Source organism: Melopsittacus undulatus, chromosome 4 (assembly GCF_012275295.1).
Source record: "Melopsittacus undulatus isolate bMelUnd1 chromosome 4, bMelUnd1.mat.Z, whole genome shotgun sequence".
Lineage (NCBI taxonomy): Eukaryota > Metazoa > Chordata > Aves > Psittaciformes > Psittaculidae > Melopsittacus > Melopsittacus undulatus.
Window position 1 is genome coordinate 71,583,079 of NC_047530.1, and position 14,633 is coordinate 71,597,711.

The 14,633-nt window shown below is 35.7% G+C and overlaps 1 protein-coding gene across 10 annotated transcripts in view; it reads left to right on the top strand.

Moving 5' to 3' along the window:
• Nucleotides 1-12,935, top strand: part of BAZ2B (bromodomain adjacent to zinc finger domain 2B) — a 134,107-nt gene extending 121,172 nt beyond the window's left edge. For 3 of the 10 annotated variants that reach the window (XM_031053494.2, XM_031053495.2, XM_031053501.2), the window contains exons 26-36: nt 579-723; nt 2,766-3,430; nt 3,957-4,233; nt 4,423-4,578; nt 5,013-5,173; nt 6,093-6,403; nt 6,790-6,925; nt 8,328-8,474; nt 9,530-9,789; nt 10,533-10,676; nt 11,453-12,935. In XM_031053494.2, the coding sequence (XP_030909354.2) occupies nt 579-723; nt 2,766-3,430; nt 3,957-4,233; nt 4,423-4,578; nt 5,013-5,173; nt 6,093-6,403; nt 6,790-6,925; nt 8,328-8,474; nt 9,530-9,789; nt 10,533-10,676; nt 11,453-11,606 (2,556 nt within the window). In that variant the 3' untranslated portion in view covers nt 11,607-12,935. The remainder of the gene's footprint in view (nt 1-578; nt 724-2,765; nt 3,431-3,956; nt 4,234-4,422; nt 4,579-5,012; nt 5,174-6,092; nt 6,404-6,789; nt 6,926-8,327; nt 8,475-9,529; nt 9,790-10,532; nt 10,677-11,452) is intronic. The other 7 variants (XM_031053498.2, XM_031053499.2, XM_031053500.2 and 4 more) reach the window with 4 other exon arrangements.
• Nucleotides 12,936-14,633: the final 1,698 nt, after the last annotated feature.

Here is a 14,633-nt window from a genome sequence, read left to right on the forward strand (position 1 = left end):
TCAGTTTAGCAGAGCAAGAATTGAGTAAACAAATTGAAATTCTTGTTGGCCCCCTTCAGAGAACTGTTTGTGTTTGAATACAGAATTTATTTTCAGACATTATTGTTCTCACTCTTTGATGAACCAGTTAAAATATCTCACTAGTTTCCCATCAGAAGCTGCAGTGTCAGCTGTCTTCAGTGCTCTGTGTACCATTTGCTGTTATTGTATAATTGAGAGGATTTCAGCGGTTCTTGTGCAGTGAAATCTTTGATCCTTTTACTCTTCGAGAGTTAGTGTTAATAAGATAGCCTACATTGCAAAATACATTTTTAAAGGAAGACTGATAAACTTAAGCTGAACCAGGAAGTGATTGAACTGATGTTTGTTTTTTTTTTTTTAAGGGAGCTCTATAAATAAAATCAAGGCAGCAATTAGAGTAGAATTTCATGTAACACAGAGAGAAAATATCTCGTAAGAGAGCTTCATTATGTGACTCTTGAACTTCTGCTCAGTCTGGCAGCCAGGACATGTTTTCTGTTACACCAATTTCCCTCTTCCCCCTATTGAATTATAATACTTTACCTTTTTCAAAACAGCAACAAAGCCAGTACAGAAAGAAGTTATTTGAAGCTTCGCACTGTTTGCGTTCAATGATGTTTGGTCAAGATCGTTACAAGCGCCGATACTGGATTCTGCCCCAGTGTGGTGGTATTTTTGTAGAAGGCATGGAAAGTGGTGAAGGTAAGAAACAGAGGGATAATATCACACCAAGGCATACTTTGCCAGGGTGTCCTGTGCATCTTTGTAGGCTGTAATTTTGTGCAGCAAGGACCTTAGACTTCACCTTCAACCAGAGGCTAAACAGGCTGCTGTCAGTAGACGTGTCTATTCATATGGTGCTCTCTGCTCTTTCTGATAATGAAACATCAGCTAATATCTTTCAAATTGAAAATTAATATTTCGGAAGTTTTCAGCTGTTACAGTTCTGTATGTTGTGATTTTTAATTTTTATCAACATGTGATCTTTTTTGGCTCTTCCTGAACTATTTACATTTCCCTATGGTGGTGAAATCTGCATATGAAAACTAGGATGACCATAGAATGCAAAACCCCCCAAAACTTTTCACCTTCAATTGTGGTATTTTGTGCAAATATACAGGCTATTTTGTGCTTAAAGATTTGATACATGTCTGGAAAAAAACACAAAAATTATTTTAACTCATTGAAGTACTGTGTTTTCTAATGAACTGTATGATTTGATCTCTTTATTTTACCAAGTGATCTTTCTTCCAATCCAGCAAATACTGAAGGTCTGTTGTTTGGTTGTTTTTTTTTAATAAAATTAATATGTAATTTTGTGGTTGTGACAGTTATAAACTAACTGTGATTGAACTTTTTCACACACTTTAAATTGGATAGATGCATAAAATATGTATTAATCTGACCTTTTAGTAGGTATTAGCATTTTTAAACATAAGCATTCATTTGGCCACAGAAAAATCCTTTCTAATTCTGATATCGACAAAGCAAAGCTCCATTACTCTCACAATTTCACCAGAATAACAAAATAAATAAAATCTGATACACATCAGAATAGTGTAATCTCATGAGAACTGCATTTTCTAGAGAGCTATTCAGTTAAAATAACTGTAATATTATAGAATGGAATGAAATCTGAGCCTTCTTTTGGCCCCTCCAAAGTAAGCCATAGAACTTTGCCTAGATCTCATCTTGATTTTCAAGTTACCTTTCAAAAATGGGCAACATAAAAATTAATTTGTTTTTGTTTTGCATTATTTTGTGCTGTATGTTATGAACTGTTCTGCACATGAATAGCTGGATACAGAAGGTAAATTGTTGTATGCTCTGCTGCTTGCATTCCTTTTGTTCACTGTATTTTATTTATTGTATTTCAAGCAGATGAATCCCCAAATGCTTCAGAAATTGTACACAAAGAAAAATCTTTGAAATACAACTCTGTCTTAAGACAGTAAAAACAAACAAAAGAACACACAAAAGTTCTAGCTAAAAACTGTTGTGCAAACCCATATTTTTTTAATGTATTGTCTTAATGAAAGTTTAATTTCCCTGAATAACAAAATGGACATACTCTTAAGTTCTCAACTAACTCCCTCTTCCCCTCAGCTCGTAAGTTTGCCTTTCTACAGTTTATCCATTCCTAAATTCTTTATCTAAATACTGGAATTGTGAGATATAAAATGTTGGATGATCTATCCATTTAAAAAATACTTCTCCTTCCCTCGTCTTGTAGTCATTTTGGTTCTTGCGCTGATACTCAAATTGTTTCTATCTTGACATATGCCACAGCTGTGGACACGTTCTGAAAATTTAATGGAAAGTGATCCAGGCTGCCCAGAGGAACCTTGACAGGCTTGAGAGGTGGGCTAGTGTGAACCTCATGGAAGTTCAGCAAGGCCAAGTGCAAGGTCCTACACCTGGGTCAGGGTGATCCTGAGCACAAATACAGGCTGGGCAGAGAATGGATTGAGAGCAGCCCTGAGGAGAAGGACTTGGGGTTTTGGTCGATGAGAAGCTTGCCATGACCTGGCAATGTGTGTGCTTGCAGCCAGAAAGCCAATCATGTCCTGTGCTGCATCGCCAGCAGCATGGCCAGCAGGTTAAGGGAGGTGACCAAAAAAAAGGAAATAATTAATCTAGCATGTGTTGAGCCAAAAATGAAGCAATTCTTTAATGATTGTAATAAGAATGGTCTAAATTAGTTGATCTGTTACATTTTATCTGTGTTTCTTGTACATTTTTAGGCCTAGAAGAAGTTGCAAAGGAAAAAAAGAAATTAAAAAAGGAGGAAAGCCTGCATATCAAGGAAGAAGAATTTGAGGCAGAAGAAAAATTACACTGTTTGAATACAACTCACTGTGAGCAAAAGGAAGATCTGAAAGAGAAGGACAACACTAATTTGTTTTTACAGAAGCCCGGGTCTTTTTCAAAACTAAGCAAACTGTTAGAGGTAGCAAAAATGCCACCTGAATCTGACATTATGTCCCCTAAACCTAATGGCAGTGCAGCAAATGGCTGCACGTTATCTTATCCAGGTAACTCAAAGAACTCTCTCTGCAGTCTTCAGCCTACTGTATCACAAAGCACCATTGAGAAGTCTGACTCTAATAATCTTTTCAGTCCTAATGCAAGTGGGACAGGAAAATTCTATGGTTCTCCCCTAATTCCAAATGATCAGTTGTTAAAGACTCTTACTGAAAAGAGCAGACAGTGGTTCAGCCTTTTACCGAGAACACCCTGTGATGATATGTCAGTTACCCATGTAGATACACCAGCTACTACAACTTCAGTTACTCCTCAGTCACATCCACCATCAAAGTCACCTTCACCTGTTCCATCACCTCTTCTGGGCTCAACTTCTGCCCAGAGTCCAATGGGATTAAGTCCTTTTGCATTGTCACCACTGCAGGTAAGGAAATAAATACACGTTTTAACAGTCTGAATTTGCTATTGCTTATTTGGGCAGAATTTCTGTTTAGACAAATCACTTCACAGAAGTGCTATAATTTTATTTTCATTTCTTCTCTTCTTCTAATACCTAATTCCATGTTACAGAAGTTTTACAATACTGTATGTTCTTTGATTAAAAAAAAGATTACTATAGGTGAGCCCATGAATGATATTTTGTATTTGTGGTTCAGTAACCAAATTTTGCTTTTAGGAGGTTGGCAACTGGTATTAAATCAAAAGCAAGTTAGTTCTCAGAAATGTGACACACCACACCCTCCCTTTAAAAGTTCTTATTTTTTAATTGTTAACAGGACCATAGTAAGTATTATACATTACGTTAGTTTTTATTAAACTAATCAAAGTACTGTGTAATGGCTTCCTTTATGTTTTAACTATTGTTAAACATATACCATCCTAATCACAATTCAGCTTTCTTGGTAATAATAATGGTAGTTGTGATTGTGTTAACAACATATTCTATATAGCAGGTGAAGACTGGACTACCTATGATGGGACTTCAGTTTTGTGGATGGCCTACAGGAGTTCTTACTTCAAGTGTTCCATTTCCATCTCCTTTACCAGCTCTTGGATCAGGGTTGGGGTTATCAGAAGTGAATGGTAACTCATTCTTGGCATCTAGTGTTCCTACAAGTAAAAGTGAATCACCAGCACTACAGACTGAAAAAATAGCTTCTGCCCCTTCTATGACAACTGAAGTAGCCAAGCCAGTAGATTATCCTAACCCAAAACCTATACCAGAAGGTAAGTACACAACAGTGAGATAGAATTACGTGAAGGGTAATCTCTGCAGTGCCACTACAATGTTACAATTCAATTTATTTATTTTTTTAAATAATTTGCCTATTGAATTTGGCTGTGTGATTTCTCTAATCTGATTGTATGTGATCACATAAAAAAATACCTCCAATGTATATGCTTGTCTTGATTTAGAAATGCAGTATGGGTGGTGGAGGATTACTGATCCAGAGGACCTAAAATCTTTGCTTAAAGTGCTGCATCTCAGGGGAATAAGAGAAAAGGCCTTACAAAAACAAATACAGAAACACATGGATTATATCACTCTGGCCTGCATCAAAAATAAGGATGGTATGTAACTGATATTTATGTTACACATGTTGGGGCATAAGATGACTGCCATAGAGCTCTTAGAGATGTATAGAGTAGCGGCTGGAGAAAAAAGATAAAGGTCTCATTTTCTGTAGCTGCTTTTTTACCAGCCTTGTTCCAGAAGGTTACAGAAACAGAGAAATCCTGTTTAATATAAATCGTGTTAGTGGCGGAAGTGTCATTAACTTCTTTAAGCTCTTTCCATCTCTGTATGTGCAGCTTCTCCTTCCCCTTCTTGCCTTTAAATTTCGAGTTTGAAAACTTGCAGAATTTGTTATCCCTATTTGGTATCTTAAGAGTAGTACACTTTTACAACAGTTCTTCAACATTTGACTGGAGTGAAAGGAAAATCAGTTTGAATTTACTCTGAAAAGTTATAATGCTAATAAAAATAATGTGATTCTCAAATACAGTTGCAATTATTGATATCAATGAAAATGAAGATAACCAGGTAACTCGAGATGTTGTGGAAAACTGGTCAGTGGAAGAACAAGCAATGGAGATGGATGTTGCTATTCTTCAGCAGGTGGAAGATCTAGAGAGGAGAGTTGCATCAGCTAGTTTACAAGTTAAGGTAAAACCAACTTTTAGTAAAATGTCTCTTTAAGTGGTAAGAATTTAAAGTAGATAGTAGCAGTCCTTTTGCTGTTGGTAAGTGTCTTCTTATTCCATCTCTACTTGTCTGCAAATAAACCAAGTACATTGCAGCAGTATCATGGATATTTGTGTTTGAAACATTTTTACTGTGCTTAAATCTTCAGCTGAAGATGCTCAGAATGGCAGTTCTTGGAGAGTTCTTGTACAGTGTGAAGTTCCCTGCACATTTTGTTAACCTGTGAATGCTAAGATTTTATTGCATGTAGACTGCTTAATTAATAGTGCTTAATGATAGGTTTGCCACATTTCTGCCTGTCTTGCATGATTGTTGCTGTTAATGCTTTCAGAAAAGCTTTCAAGTACATCATAATACTTTGCTTGAGTACTGTAAAGTCATGGAGAACATGGGATGGTTGTGAGCGTGAAAAAGTTAGGAATTCATTGGCTGTCATTATGATTTGGATTTTTTTTGTGGTATAAGGATATCAAATTGCATATATTTATGCATAGTACAGATGTAGTAGTATCTGGGATCTAGTGCATTCCAGGGGTGGATGTTATTTCTGTGACCAGTTGATACTGTTTCTTGAGCCTGTTGGACAGATAAACCTATTCTGATGTTTCGACCAGTAGAACAGGATACTTCAAAAGGAGATAAAAATGCAGACTGTTGCAGAAAGATCCCTTCAGAAAGTCTGGTAATGCTTGTGTTTTTTGATTAATTATTTTAGTTCTCTGGATATTTTGGAAACTGTCTCTACAGATGGATTACAAGTAACCAAGATCTACTGGAAACAGCGCTTCAGTTACTTAGTTTGATTCCGTAAACCAGTTCCTCTGTTTACACACTAAGTTAACAGCAACCAATAAATGCACAAACCTTTCTATTAACATAGGGTTGGCTGTGTCCTGAACCTGCATCAGAGAGAGACGACTTGGTATATCGTGAACATAAGTCAATTACTAGATTGCACAAGAAGCACGATGGAGATTGTGCTGGAGGCGGAGAAAGCAGTACAAGCTCTCTAGAGCGGAAGAATGACAACCCTCTAGATATAGCTGTAACCAGGCTTGCTGACTTGGAGCGGAACATAGAGCGAAGGTATCTGAAGAGCCCCTTAAGTACCACCATTCAGATCAAACTGGATAATGTGGGCACAGTTACTGTCCCTGCTCCTGCACCATCCATTAGTGGTGATGGTGACGGGTAGGTTATTGAGATTAACTTGAAAAATTATTGTGCTTCTTTGCTAATTGGAGCCTATTTTCTTATTGCCTGTTATCTATGTACTTTCTTGTATGTCTGTGATCCATATGGATCATGTTATTCTGCATGGTGCTTTGTAAAGATATTTTTTGTTACGTTTGTTGATAATCTCGCAAAGTTATCTTACATTTAACTGGTTGTGACTAAGCTTTGAGGCACGTAGCCACAGTCTGTGCACTACATGAAATTTAGTTGCTTAAACCTTATACTTATTGGCTGTGTATGTTTTGTCATTGCTTGGCTTTCAATGTGATAATGATTGTTCCACATTTAAACATAAGCAAACACGGATGTGGCCTACTTAATTACTGTGTATTTCAATGCAGAACTGAAGAGGATATTGCTCCAGGGCTAAGAGTATGGAGAAAGGCATTATCAGAAGCGCGCAGTGCTGCACAGGTAGCTCTGTGCATTCAGCAGCTACAGAAATCAATAGCATGGGAAAAATCTATTATGAAAGTTGTAAGTGTTTTTAATTTTAAAAAATAATACTGTAACTAAACTATTTTTGCTGTAGCCTGTTTTCCCACTTAAGGCATTAAGATACCATAGTTGTTAATGCATTTCTTATTACTGTTTGTAAAACTTAATACAGTATAACTATATTTTGCATAGAAAAATGTAAGCCTCATGCAAAAACTTGTTTCTTGCTTAGCAAATATGGCATCCTGGATTTTTTAAGATAAAAAGCCCTGTAACTGGTTACTTTATTTAAGATGGTAATTACTCTTTGTTGCTAATATTTAGGTAAAAAAGAGTCATATCTGGATCTGTCTCATGGAATATTTCTGATCTCATCTGTGACATAAACTTTATGGAGGTTCAACATCACATACCTCAATTAAGGACTTGATTTTTCAGAAAGTTGAGATGTTCCAAATGTGTGGCTTTTTTGCATGCGCACTTCTTGCAGCTGAACATACAAACTGGGCAAATAGGCTGAAATACCTGTTTCCTAGTACACTTAACATGTAGATCTGTGTTAACTGTATATACATAGAAGCATGCAAAATGCATGTATCAGAATTTTCATGGACCTCTGAATCTCAAATTTCTGAAAACAAAAATACTACTACAGCAGTAGTGATTCTGATGTGGTTAAGAATCGCCAGTGCTACATACAGCGTGGCTAAAGTGATTCTTCCATTAGTGGTCTTTTCCCTAATTTTTTAATTTCTGCCAATCCTATCAGTTTCTAATTATGTCTGGACAATTAAAGGATGTTTTTGAATAGAAACTGTAGTGTAAGGCTGTACATCTGAGTTTATGTAGCTCTAAGTTTAAAGCTGTATCTTTAGAGCAAAAAGTTTCAGAATTTAGTAGGAGCAACTGAAAAGGCATTTGAATGTTTCAAGGTAGTATTTTGTCATCCAGAAAAAAATGTACAGTGTCATGCTCAATTTGAATGAAATGTTCTATGCATTTAATTACACATTGAATGTAAATATTCAGTGAAAACACATGGAGGTCTTTAAGTTCCTGAAAAAGAAGTCCAGATATAGAAGAGTACCAAAATAGCACACTGTATATAAGCAAATCGGTAAGTCATTAGAAACTTTTAAATCAATGTGAATTCTGGGAAGTGCTAGGACCATTTATTTTGCCTTTCTGAATTTGTTCACGGTGGCCTTTGGATAAGATCCTTACTGATTATATTGCAAATGCTATCATGAAATACAAATTATTTTTATGAAATAGCGACTTGTACATTGCATATACAATATTCAGATGTGTTCCCAAATGTAGCTTTTAGATTAGTTTCTTACATATATTCTTTTACAAATGTGATCATTAGTAGACTACTAAAGTGAAAATAATTTTGAGAGTGAAAAACTGAATTAAAGCTATTTTTAATGTATTATAGTACTGCCAAATTTGTCGAAAGGGAGATAATGAGGAACTGCTGCTCCTTTGTGATGGTTGTGATAAAGGCTGTCACACCTATTGCCACAGACCCAAGATAACTACCATACCAGATGGTGACTGGTTCTGTCCTGCCTGCATAGCAAAGGTAATACTAACCATAACGGTGAAATAACCTTTGTATAGATGGTAGTTATAGGCCTACCAGTGCTTTTTTCAATGAAAATAATTGTGTGTGTGTTTTATGTTGGGTTGCCGTTAAATAGAGATTAATACTTTTATTCAACTTGGGTGCTAATTACAGTCAGTGCCAAATGCTTCCAAAAGTTACTGTGAAATAAAGGAATTGTGTTGCAGTGGTTTACAGTAGGTAATGAAATTTGCATATCCTTAACCTGGAAAAATACAATGTAAAAATACAGGTTTAGACAACTTTAAAACCAAAGAATATTTTGATAGGAGAATATAAAATGTTATGGTTTAAAAATTGTTCAAGCTATCTAATGTAGTCTTAGTAGCACAGTCAGAGTTTAGTGCTTTTGATGCTGCTGCTCTTTCTTCATGAATTTTTTTTCTAGATTTTCATTCTTTGACTGTCAGTGAGTCTTTTCAGTGGCATCATGTGCTTGACTTGACATGCTGCAGAGTTCCTGTTCTAATAATTAGAAGGATTACTTCAAATACTGTGCTGTGTTATGATGTTGTCAATACCCATAATCGTAATTTCATTTTAAATGTATCCTTTAGTTTCATTTTATTGCCTATATGTGGTTTTCTATTAAATAATGTTCCTTTTCCCCGTTTCTTCTGTTGTCATACTCAGGTTATGTTTGTAGTTGTCTTGTAGCCAAGCTATCTGTATCTTCAATATCAAACTTTCTATATCAGTTGATTCCATCCAAGACTTTCAAAAAACACTTTTCCAGTTTTCTTTATCTTGCAAATAATACAGCTGCAGTTATATCAGTCTTTTAGGAACAGGCAAACATCTGTCTAAAACTATGCAGGCCTGGTTTGTTAGGTGATGCTTTTTTACCAGTCTGAAGGTCAGGTGCCTTTAGAGAAGAGCAAAAAGTGAATATTCTCAAATATTTCAGTTGGTTTGGTGCTTCTGCTTGTCTCTGGTCTTCATTGCTATCTATCAGTAATAACAGATTTCTGTAATTTCTTGGTTATTGCTTATTTCAATTCTCTCTATTGCAGGCAAGTGGTCAAACTCTTAAAATAAAAAAACTTCAAATCAAAGGGAAAAAGAGTAATGAACTAAAGAGAAGCAGGAAATTAGCAGGAGATACAGAGGATGAAGACACAGCAACTACAAGCGCCTCCTTAAAAAGAGGAAAAACAGAACCTAAAAAAAGAAAAATGGATGAAAATGTTTCTGTAAGCCAGTTAAAGCAAGAAAATTTCACTGCTATTAAGAAACCTAAAAGAGATGACTCCAAGGACCTGGCTATATGCAGGTAAAGTAAAAATTCTAAACTTGGTAAGTTTTGTTGAAATAAGTAGTGCCTGATTCTTTTTGTCTGTGTTCTGGGCAACAAGAACTTATTCTTTGTCATGTATCCATACAGATTGTGATGATTTGTATGTATATATAATGGATTAATGTGTGCATGATGGGAGTAATTGCTGTATTTGGTAATGAAGCCCAAGAGGGAATGTACCAAATGTTAGAATGCGGTCCATGAAACTTGGTAACACTGATACTGTCAGCGTTCAAGTGATGATTATCTGCCGTGTCCAAAAGGCATTGCATTTCAGAGGAAGACACAGCAATAGGAATGCATCTTCCTTTGTAGTATTGCTGGTCACTCAAAAGTGACACATTTTAGCTTTATTATAGTTTTGGGAAGCCAGTATTTTTTACTGGAAAGTGTTTTATTCCAGTATTTTACTGGAAGCACAGTAAACATGGTTTTACTGGTTTGAAAATGGTTTACATTGAGGTTCAAAGCATTCAAGTTGCAGGGCCAAGCTTTTCTTTTAGAATGTTGAGAATTTTATCTTACATAGGTTGCCTGGCGAGAACTTAATGCTATTTTAGATACTGAGTTGTCTGTCTGTTCTCAACCTTACACAGGGCACAGAATAAAGTGCTTTCCTTTTATAAAGTGGATAGGTTCGTGAATTTATGGAACAGTGCAAAACCTCTGTAAATATGTGAATAGCTTAAGATACTGATTTAAAACCTTATTTTATTCAGCATGATTCTCTCGGAATTGGAAACTCATGAAGATGCCTGGCCTTTCTTACTTCCTGTAAACTTGAAACTGGTTCCTGGTTATAAGAAAGTTATTAAAAAGCCTATGGACTTTTCCACCATTAGAGACAAACTAAGTAGTGGACAGTAAGTAAACCTATTGTAAATTTTACTTTACATTTAAAGGAATATTTAAACATTGAAATACTCTTTTTTTTCAAAATAAGTTAAACTATTTTTACCTGCCTGCTCTGGCACGTCTATGATTATTTTTGCGGTCAAAATAAAACTTCATATCTAAGTGAAATAGTATGCGAGGAGGGAGAATCTGTGGAACTGGTTGCAGAACAATAAAACTGACAGGTTAAATGCACAAAATCACTCAGCAGGAAAAAACTTCCTCATCCTATCTTATGGAGACATCTCAGTGTTATTACATCTACGCAAGAACTGGCTGTGTGGGCTTTAAGCTGATGGAGTCCCTGTAAATAATGTAGCTGTGGAGTTAACTGGTTGTGAGAGGCCAGGTAACATTCCAGTAATGGTAGTTAATCATTTTATAGCCCTAGAATTAGACTGCACAACTTTTTGAAAAAGACACTATATGCCTCTGTTCCCCTTTCCTCCTTGTTACATCCCTGTGCTCTAACAGCAGCCTGCCATCACAGAAAATTCTGGCCTTGATTGTCAAGACTGACCCACTTCAGTGTCTGTCAGCTGCACACAAAGCAAGTTCTGTAGGATATTTCCTCTTAATATTTAAATTAGAATTAAAAAACTTAAACATGTAAAGCATTCATTGAATATTTTGTGGCTGGCTGTAAATTCACTGATGTTAAGGTAGTTCATTCTCATGTAGTTATAGTGTTTTTTCCATTTGGTTCTCCATGTTCCAGAAATCATTCACCTTTTTCTTCTTTCAGGTACCCTAATCTTGAAGCATTTTCGCTAGACGTCAGGCTTGTTTTTGACAACTGTGAAACCTTTAATGAAGATGATTCTGACATAGGCAGGGCTGGCCACAACATGAGGAAGTATTTTGAAAAAAAATGGACAGAGATTTTCAAAGTGAGCTGAAGTTACCGGAACTTTTTCTTCTTTTTTTTCCCTATTACTTTTTTGTCATTAAATGAGGACTGATGAGACCAGCAATGTGAACTGTATTTACATGAAAAGTGCAAGGCACATGCATAACTAATGACTGTTTTTTTCCTTTAAAATATCACAATTGTGATACTAGTTCTAAAGGCTTCACTCCTACAGCAACCATGGCCCCTTGGTTATTGGTTTGTGTGTTTTAACAAACTAATTTAGGTAGAACAGGGAAGCACACCCAAAGAATTTCAAAGAAAGGGGTGTTATAGTGCAATAGCAATTTAAAATATATCAAAACGCACTGAATATTCAACCACCAGAGCTCTACTAGGGGAAATGGTTCTTTTCCCTTTCAATAAATATCTATTTTTCATTTTTTTACTTTGTAGTTTATTTTTTAGTGAATGTATTTAATTTTATGAATTATTTATGATTATACAGCATTCAGAATCTTCGTTTTCTGTGAAAAGGAAGAACTAGAAAATTGCTTTAAATCTTGAAAATACAACAAGGAATGTTTTAAAATATAAAACAAAGCCAAGTAAAACTGTTTACACTGATGTGCTGTAAAAGCACTAAAAATTAAACTTTACTGTAGAGTTACAAGTACATTTATATATATGTTGCTGCATCACTTGTGTAGTTAAATTGTATTTCAAGACAGTGAAGAAAAATTGAGACATGTATATACTGTTCATTATTGTTTATATTAAGTCTTGTTTTAAATATGTATGATGTGTACATATTGTTTGCAGACATTATTGTTTATGCCTTAGGAGGACGGTAGCATTTTATTTTAGTCTTAAGGTAATTATAGCTATATGGGTTGTACAGTAATTATCCTCTACCAACACTGTGGAGTCTCCTTAATCTTGGTAGTGCCTGCCTTTAAAACAGGGTGTAGGGGATATTAGTTTTCCATTTTTCTATTTTGTTATATGATTTCAAGCCACCACGGCCTCAAATTCAAGTATAATCATTTGTATCCATGTGGAATAAAATTGTGACAATTTCCTACGCACACAGTATTTTTTCATAGAAACATTTCCCTCCATTTGCCTTGCCACAGAAATAACAGAAAAGACATTTGTAACCACTGTGTTTTATCTACTGTGTGTTGTGGTGGCCTGTTGGGCAGATAGATCAGATTTCTTTTCTTTTTTTTTTTGTACTAATGTAAGAGTACTTGAAGTTTTATTTAAAGAAGTGTTGTGGAAAGGTAGCATTCTTTTTCTTTTCCTTTTTTAGGAGTGTTATTTTTCACTAGTATGTGTGGCACGGATACAATAAAAGACTGTTTTGCAAACCAGATTTTCTTGGCGATTTTAATACTTCAGATCCTGTATATACAGGAATTTTTTAAATAATATCTTGGAAGTCTTGCATTTAACATTCAGTTCTTATTATGATACTTTTAATTCTCCTGGCCCCTTAATGGTAATTCTAAAAGAAGCAATGCCAAGCAATCAGAGTGCAGTTCAACTGCCTGTTAGAATGAGCAGAAATAACATTAGCTGAGGCCTTCAGGTGTACTTGGGCTGCCTAGTCTTTGACCAGTTTCTACCAGTCCTGTTTACTGTTACAGTCTGAGTGCAGGTCATAATGTAAACGCATGCCACATGTAATGTTTGTTAAAACCACTGACCTTGTAAAGGTTTTGCCCTTTTTTTCTTGGTCTGCAGAAGGGTGTAAATCATAATCCTTGCTGCGACTGAAGAAAATAGAAGAATTACAAATGAATACTGTGGAACCCCTATACCTATAGCTCCCTCCCCAAGTAATGTTTTGGAGTTCTGGGTGTGGAGGTGTTTTTTGCTCTTAAACTAGAGTTTTTAAACTTTGATTTATATATGCTCTTGCTGCTATGCTGCTTGTCTCTGCTGAGAAAGAACAGTGTTTGTTTTTTAGTAAAATACTTGTTTCCGTTGCCCTCCCCAGAATATCTGGTTCAATAATAGTTCTATTTTCTAAAGTCCTGCTGAATGATTTTGCTACCCAGAGTAAAACAATTCTGATTTGGCTGTCAGGCAGTCTTGCATTCTAACATTAGCTCCACCACTGAATGCTCACGCCTTTCCTTTTTCTGAAGACTTCAATAAAAAGGTTTGCCTACATGTTCCAGAGGTGTGAAGATTAATCAGTGTTCTGAGCATATGATTATGGTAGGTTTGTAAGAGTGTTAAAAGTATGCTTAGATTATTGGGAGAACTATTTCTTTGATGCAGAACAATTGATTTTTAATATTTTTTTCCTCCCTCAGGTTCTGTCCTGGTTGATGCTTTATCTGCCATACTAGAGCTAGTACTAGTTCTCACAAAAGTCGGAATGTTACCAGCTACACTGCATACATAGCTGCATTTTTTCAGCTTGTATCCTAATTCAGTCGAACAGCTGGGAAACTTAGGTGATCACAGCCACTGTAGCTGTGGCAGTGAGACAAGCATCACCTCTCTTGACATTACCCATGTATTGCCTTGCTCACTAAGAGCCCATGCCTGTATTACTATTCAGTAAAACTAAATTTACAGCGATTACTATATTTGAATGGCAGGCGTGAATCATACACACGCCATCAGCTACGACGAAAAGAGCAGGGATTTAACCACTGGAAAAACTTGCTTAACTCTTCTTCTTTACTGACTTTCTCTCCTGTTGATGTTTCTGTCTTGTTTCTTGGAGGAAAAGTTTTCCAGTGTGCTTTCTTTCTTTCTGAATGAAGTGTGCAGGTCTTAGTGTAGAGAATTCATTAATGAGCTTCCAAACTCTTTATTTTAGTACCCTTAATGGTGCTTACTGAAGAGTGTTCTGATTTGTGAGTATGGGTTCTCTTTTGTCTATTGGCATCTCTGGAAAAAAAAAAAAAGGATGATATAAAAGCAGCAGAAAATCAGAAGTTGAGGTGTCTTGGACAAAATATCTTTCAAAAGAAGTCTGAACATTTTTCTTTAATCTTTTCACATGATTTTCGTAGTTTCCCTATGACAATTAGAAGAGCAGAGGTGTTCTGTA